This window comes from Cryptomeria japonica, chromosome 1 (genome assembly GCF_030272615.1).
Source record: "Cryptomeria japonica chromosome 1, Sugi_1.0, whole genome shotgun sequence".
NCBI classification, from domain to species: Eukaryota; Viridiplantae; Streptophyta; class Pinopsida; order Cupressales; family Cupressaceae; genus Cryptomeria; species Cryptomeria japonica.
In genome coordinates, this window is record NC_081405.1 from 391023429 (window position 1) to 391030219 (window position 6791).

Genomic DNA, 6791 nt, shown 5'->3' on the forward strand with positions numbered 1-6791 from the left:
GGGTTAGCTTGCTTGGAGGATCATTAAAAATCATGTTGTAGGAGTGATTGGTTCTATTGTTGATCTTGACACGATGTGTGATTTGATTGACATTGAATGTCCCTGCACACGTTGGACTCATCTTTGGGAGATCTTAAGAGACCACCATCTCTCTCCATTTCTAGAGGATCTTGCAGTAGATTGTGTCATTCCCCTTGCATGTGCAAATCATATACCCTGTGATTGAGGTACTTTTGAGATGCTTGAGTATATCACAAGTCTTTCATGTTCAGATAGATCTGAGGCTTGTCCTCAGTTCTCACTTGTCATATTGGGGCTCCATCTCAATCATCTTCATCTTTTGTTGTTCTTGACTAGATTGGCATTGGCTCATGCATAGCCCCCATTGATTTAGCTCAATAGGTTGATTGTTCCCTTCCAGTTTTAGCTCTGTGGGATGACTTCTTGCCAGATATTGCAGGGTTATTTGTTGAGTCACACATTGCAAAAACGAGGGACATATTTGAGGATCTTCACTTCCTCTTTGATGGCAGTTTGAGCATTCTTGTCATCCAATCTTCAATGCCTTCATAAGTTGTTCATTAGGTATCTTCACAGTTGTTTGGATTTGCTTCAATTGATCTAGCACATCATAATTCAAACATGAGGACAATTGAGCAATCTTCCATGGCACACATCTTTAGATTATTCCTTCCATCTCCTTACATGGAGTTGCTTCAACCTTGGCCAGTGGATTTGTTTCTTGCTAAAGGGAGATGTGGTTTGCCGCTCTTGGATCATCTTCAATTCATCCTCTAACCTTCATATTCGACATTGGAGCTTCTTCATTATTGGGGGGGGGATATTCATTGTACTTTTGTGGCCGATTTTGTACTTGGGGGGCACTTGGATTCCTTCATCTATGTCACATGTTGTACCTTTTCCATTTCATTGCATCTCTCGCTTTCGGAGATGGGTTTTTCCCATGTGATTTTTCTCCTTTTCTCCATTTAAATAGACCTCATTGGTGTTAGTTGCATTGGTTTGTAAATGAATAAATACCTCATTAGGTCCAGTTGTCAAGACTCATTCATTCATGTATTTTACATTCATCATTAGCTCTTTAACTTATCCTTAAGTTATTCATAAAGGGGAGTGTTGGACTAATTTTAGGACAATTATCTAATTATTTATTAATTATGTCCTTCAATTGCTTTTTTGCTTAAGCTAAACTTTGGTGTTTTTTTATTATCTAGAGTTTTCTTTTCTAGTTTTAGTTATAGATGTAGTTAAGCTTGATGTAGCTCCTACTTTGCAATGTTTTAGTTCTAATTTTAGCATTAGGGTTTGCACTTAGAGTTTCATTCATCCTTTATAAAGATTCATTCATACATTGCAATTGTACCTCTAATATTTTGCATCTTCAATCATTCTTTGTGCATAATACAAAATTCTCTAGTTTTTATAGGGCATATTATATTTGCTTGATTTCTTTTGTGTGATAGGTGTTTTGCTTACAGATGATTCTCGGATCCTATGGTTGTTTCATCAACTTTAGGAATCTCAAGAATTCTTCAAAGGGAGACACCCATTGCCATGTAGCCTTGAATTTACAACACTACAATATAATTAAATACAATGTCTACCTACATTTGCAAGGTTTACAACACCTAATCTTGATATGCACCAAGAATGAAGCATACCACAAAATATCTTTGTAGAATTAGACCACCAACATGATTCAATATGATTGCTTATTGCTATCTTTTAGACTCAAATAATTTAATGCAATTTTTTTAAGAATCACATTTTATAATATTCTCGTGAGTTAACAAACTAATTATAATTTAAAATTCGAAAATTAATAAATAAAAGAAAAAAGTAGATTGTACACTACAAGCATACTTCTCTTTGAAAATAATTGTAATTTATTTTGAATAGAGAGAGGAGATTGAAACTACGACACCCCTAAAAATCTCCGAAAATATAGTGTTACTTAAAGAAAATTGGCCTTGTGTAAATTAAATAAAAATATATGCTCGATTTTACTCAATTGTCTTGTGATTCGGTCGAAGTATCTGCTGTTTTTTGGTCAATTCTCGTTCATGTTCTCCTTCATATGTGTAGATTCTCCTCCATATACATTGTATTATTCACTTGACGATTCCATCTCCAACGGCTGCTTGAGGTCTAGATGAATTGATCTTCACCCAAATAAAACTAATATTTTACCATCCACAACTATTGTAAATAGGGTGTGCATCAAAGTCCAATAAACAATGAAGATAAGACGCAGAGCACGCCAAGATTGCGCTTGCATAGGATAGCATAATACGGTAACATATTCAGTGTCACAGAGATGTAAGTCTCAGTATTTTCATATATTATGCAGAGCTCTTGACGACCTGGATAGCAATGTTCTCGAAGTGTACACTGGGAATATATCACCTGGAATTTTTTAGCTGTTTCTCTTTGATAAATATTTGATCTCTTGTCACTTGATCGTTGCAAGGATGAAAGCATCATCTCAGTTTTGCCTTGATAAGGCAATCACAACATGAAAAATAGAAATGTCTGACATGCCTGTTATTCCCAGTCAGGTTCATTTGCTTGACATGCTAAGAATTACCAAAACTCTCCACACGAACACAATCCGTCCTTGAAATGATGGAAGCGAATGGCATCCCTCACAATGATTTCACGACCCACTATTTTGGAGATGAACTTTGTAGCAGTATGGCAGTCCCCGCATGCCCTCAGGTTCTTGATGATTCTTATGGTTGTTCCACTGGGTGTGTTGATAAGCCCAAAGGCAATTGCTAACTTCTCGCTGTGGTGGCAGAGAATTTGTTCTTTGCGCTCCTCGTCTACATCGTGAAGCACAAACTTCATATTCGGGACATAACCTTCCTCCCTAATCTGCAAAGCGAGTTTCTCCAGCATTGCATAAATCTCCTGTTTTTGAGGATGGCGTCCGTCTTCTACACCAAACACATGTACTCTGTTCTTAATTTCAATCCAGCTGCATCCTGGGTCCTTTTTCACACCTCTATCTTTCATCATTTTTCTCACTTTGGCTACATCATCCCATCTGCCAGATGAAGCATATACATTTGCCAACAGTGAATAGGCTCCTGCATGTTTTGGTTCCAACACAAAAATGCTTTCTGCTGCACGTTTTGCTAAATCCACATTTCCATGAACTCTGCAGGAACCAAGCAACGCTCCCCACATGGAAGCATTAGGTTCAATAGGCATGTTATTGAGGAGATCTTCTGCTTCTTTTAGGCAACCAGCACGGCCAAGAAGGTCAACCATGCATGCATAATGACTTGCTCCTGGAGTGATACAATGGTTTTGGGTCATAAAATTAAAGTAGTGTCGGCCCTCATCCACCAGGCCTGCATGACTGCATGCTGTAAGAATTCCCAGGAATGTAATATGATCTGGTTTCATGCCTTTCTGTAGCATAGTTTCGAATAACTGGATAGCCTCTCTACCAAACCCGTGTTGAGCATTTCCTGCAATTATTGCTGTCCATGAAACAGCATCTCGTTCAGGCATATGTCTAAACACTTGATTTGCATCTTCTATGACACCACATTTTGCATACATTGTAACAAGACTGTTACCAACAGATACATGGTAATTAAACCCAATTTTGGTTGTGTACGCATGGACCTGCTTGCCCTTCTCTAAATCAGCAAGGCTTGCAAAAACACTTAGAATACATGAGAACGTAAAATTGTTTGGTTTCAGACCTGATCCTAGCATCTCTTCAAAAAGTTCTATAACTTCATTGCCATCTCCATATTGAGCGTATCCTACAATTATTGCTGTCCATGAAACAATATCACGTTCAGGCATTCCGTCAAACAGTTGACGTGCAAAATCTATGCTGCCACACTTCAGGTGTCCGTCAATCATAGCAGTGCTAGAAACAACATTGGGTTCAGGCATCTTGTCAAACACAAAACGCGCATCATCCATGCACCCGCATTTCGCATACATGCTCACAAGTGCATTACCCATAGTCTGAAGCAATTCAAGTCCAGTTTTGATGGCGTGGGCATGAATCTGCTTTCCCTGCTTCAAAGCTTCTATGTTGGAACATGCAGTTAGAACGCTAATGAAAGTGATTAAGTCTGGATTCATGCTATCCTGTTGCATTTGGACAAATAATTCTAAGCCTTTCTTCTCGCATCCATGTTGGACATACCCTACAATCATGGAGTTCCACGAAACCACATCTTTTGTTGGCATTTTATCAAACAGACGCTGCATAAAATCTAAGCTACCCGAGTTAGCATACATTCCTATCAAAGTATTCCATGAGTATACATTTCTCAAAGGCATCTGATCAAACACACACTGTGCCTTCTCAATATTCCCACATTTGGCATACATGCTTACAAGTGAATTCCCAACCGCAACATAAGAACCGAAACCTAATAGAATAATATGACAATGGACCTCCTTTCCCAGTTGAAAACTTTCTAGGTTGGTACACCCGCTAACAACACTGGTAAAAGTAAACTGGTTTGGCAATGTTCCTTCTTGCAGCATTCGCTTGTAGAGCTGAAGAGCTTCCAGGCAAAGACCAAGTTGGGTGTAAGTTGAAATCATGACGGTCCATGTCACCGCATCCCGTTGAGGCATTTCGTCAAACAATTGAAAAGCGTACTCAAACTTCCCCACTTTGGCATAACCAGCCACTAAAGTGTTCCACGAGCATGTGTTTTTCAGAGGCATTCTGTCAAATACTCGGCGTGCGTCCAGGAGACTGTCACATTTGCAATACATGTTAATAAGACTGTTACCCATGTTTATACATGGATTTAAGTTAGCTTTAAGCATGTGAGCATGGAGTCTTTTTCCTTGAAATAAATCTTTCATTTGAATACAGCGTTGCAAGAGACAAGCATAGGCATTGTAATTAACCTGATAATTCGCGCATTCCGTGCAATGCAACATTGCAATGGCTTCCTTCAGGCGTCTCTCTCCACAAAGTGTGTATATCTTCTCCAGTGCCCTTTTCGAGTTAATGCTACAATTACTCAAAGCATTTTGGTTTTCCACAAACCAACACAAAGACCGGTAGAATTGATTCCTCCACAGCGAGATTGCAGCATTGAAAAACTGTCTTGGTTTGGCATTTTGATCAGTAATCGGCATATCCCTTAATCTGTAGCAAATGAACCTCCGCCGGCTAATTCTTTCAATCACGACGCTAGCTTTGCTTTTGAAAGAATGGGAGCTTTGCTGAAAGAAGTTATGGCATATGCGGAACTCAATGCCAAATTATCAGTCGCTCGCTTACCAAAAGATCTTTGCTCTACACACACATTTAGGCTCTGATTAGGGGCACTGGCTAAGCAGCAATGTAAAACGCACTGCTAAGCGTAGCCTATGCGTATATCCCTTCCTCTGCAATCAGGTCGTAGACCGTGCAAAAGTTGTTTTGGGAAAAAAGCCGTCCACTCTGTCCATGCTCCAGCGATTTTACGGCTACCGTGAATACGCCTCCATGCCGTTGCCACCGTCCATCCTCCCCGCATAAGAAAAAAATTTCATTACTAATAATATGAATTTTATGATATTTAATTTTTATTAGTCCCTGTCTTAAGCAGGGACTAATGTTTTCACCTCCAAGCATTAACATGCTTTGGTAACTGTGCAAATTGAAAAATTTAATCTTATATCAAAGTTTTATTTTTGTTCTTATTAAACTATTTTAAAAATTATTAATTTTTTGATCAATCATTGGCTGTTTCATTTTTTGCTGGGGGTTTATTTATTTTATTTTAAAAAAATATTAAGCTGTTTTTGTGAGGACGTGCATTTATATACTATAGTACTCTATGGATGTCCTCCAAGTTTAGCTCTTCCGCTGAAGTAGAGCGTAGCATTTATTCGGCGCAGTGTACCGATGTTCGAGCATTTATGTCGGTTAATTTTTTTTTAATAATTAGACTATCATCGTTTAACGCCCAGATAGTTCTGTTTTTTGAATTTTATCGGATTTTTTTATCTTGGGTATTTTGTCCAGAGTTAAAAAACCTGTCAACTTGCAGGGCCACGTTTCGCGCAAGGGCTGACGAACTCGTCAATTGCGGTAATCTAGTTGTAAAGCAAGTGACGGCAAGTGACGGCGTTAACAGCTTTCAGTCTCCCCACTTTCTTAATTAATTTTTCTTTGAAAATCATGTCAATCATTTATTATCTTTTATTTATTGACAGGTATAATTTTAGTGGAGTTTATAGTTTTTTTCTTTAAAATTAAAATAGTTGAGGAATCAACCACAAAGAGAAAAATTAGTTCTAATGTTTTATGTAAAAAGAATTTACCATATAAATTTTTTTTACCATACATCATGCCCGATGGCTGCACTTTTTGAAACAATGTTTAAATTTAGATTTTACATGAAGGAGTCCCACCATAATTTATGTCCATACTTGAACCCCTTTAATATTGTTTATTTAAATCATTCTTTAAAATAATTTAAACTATTATTACCCACTTTCAACACTTGCGAGATATGAAATAAATTTGAAAATAATAAAAAATATTTATTTTCATTATGTTATACTGTATTTATTTATTTCTTTCTTTTATAAAGCAATTTTTTAACATGATAATTATTAAAATAATTTTAAAGATAAATTTTATATTTATATAAAATAATTTAGTTTAAAAAATTAGATAATTGAAATAAAAATATTAAATAATTTTATTTTGTTTTCACTATCATTGAAATTAAAATTTATTTTTCTATTATCTTTTTCCAAATTTAAAATTTCATATTAATTTA

The 6791-nt window shown here is 36.8% G+C and overlaps 1 protein-coding gene across 2 annotated transcripts; it reads right to left on the reverse strand.

Annotated features, from left to right (window-relative positions):
- Positions 1-1905: 1905 nt before the first annotated feature.
- Positions 1906-5541, reverse strand: LOC131070923 (pentatricopeptide repeat-containing protein At2g22070). 2 transcript variants are annotated; one of them, XM_058006612.1, is made up of 2 exons: positions 4921-5541; positions 1906-4762 (listed from the first exon to the last, which is right to left on the reverse strand). In XM_058006612.1, the coding sequence occupies exon 2, from the start codon at positions 4729-4731 to the stop codon at positions 2605-2607; it is 2127 nt and encodes a 708-aa protein (XP_057862595.1). In that variant the 5' UTR covers positions 4732-4762; positions 4921-5541; the 3' UTR covers positions 1906-2604. The 2 variants fall into 2 exon arrangements, with proteins under 2 accessions (XP_057862595.1, XP_057862594.1); XM_058006611.2 differs by lacking the exon at positions 4921-5541 and having other exon boundaries at positions 1906-4901.
- Positions 5542-6791: the final 1250 nt, after the last annotated feature.

Bases quoted from the DNA above. Each gene is read 5' to 3' on its own strand.
- LOC131070923 (XM_058006611.2), bottom strand. From the start codon at position 4,875: ATGAAAGATTTATTTCAAGGAAAAAGACTCCATGCTCACATGCTTAAA.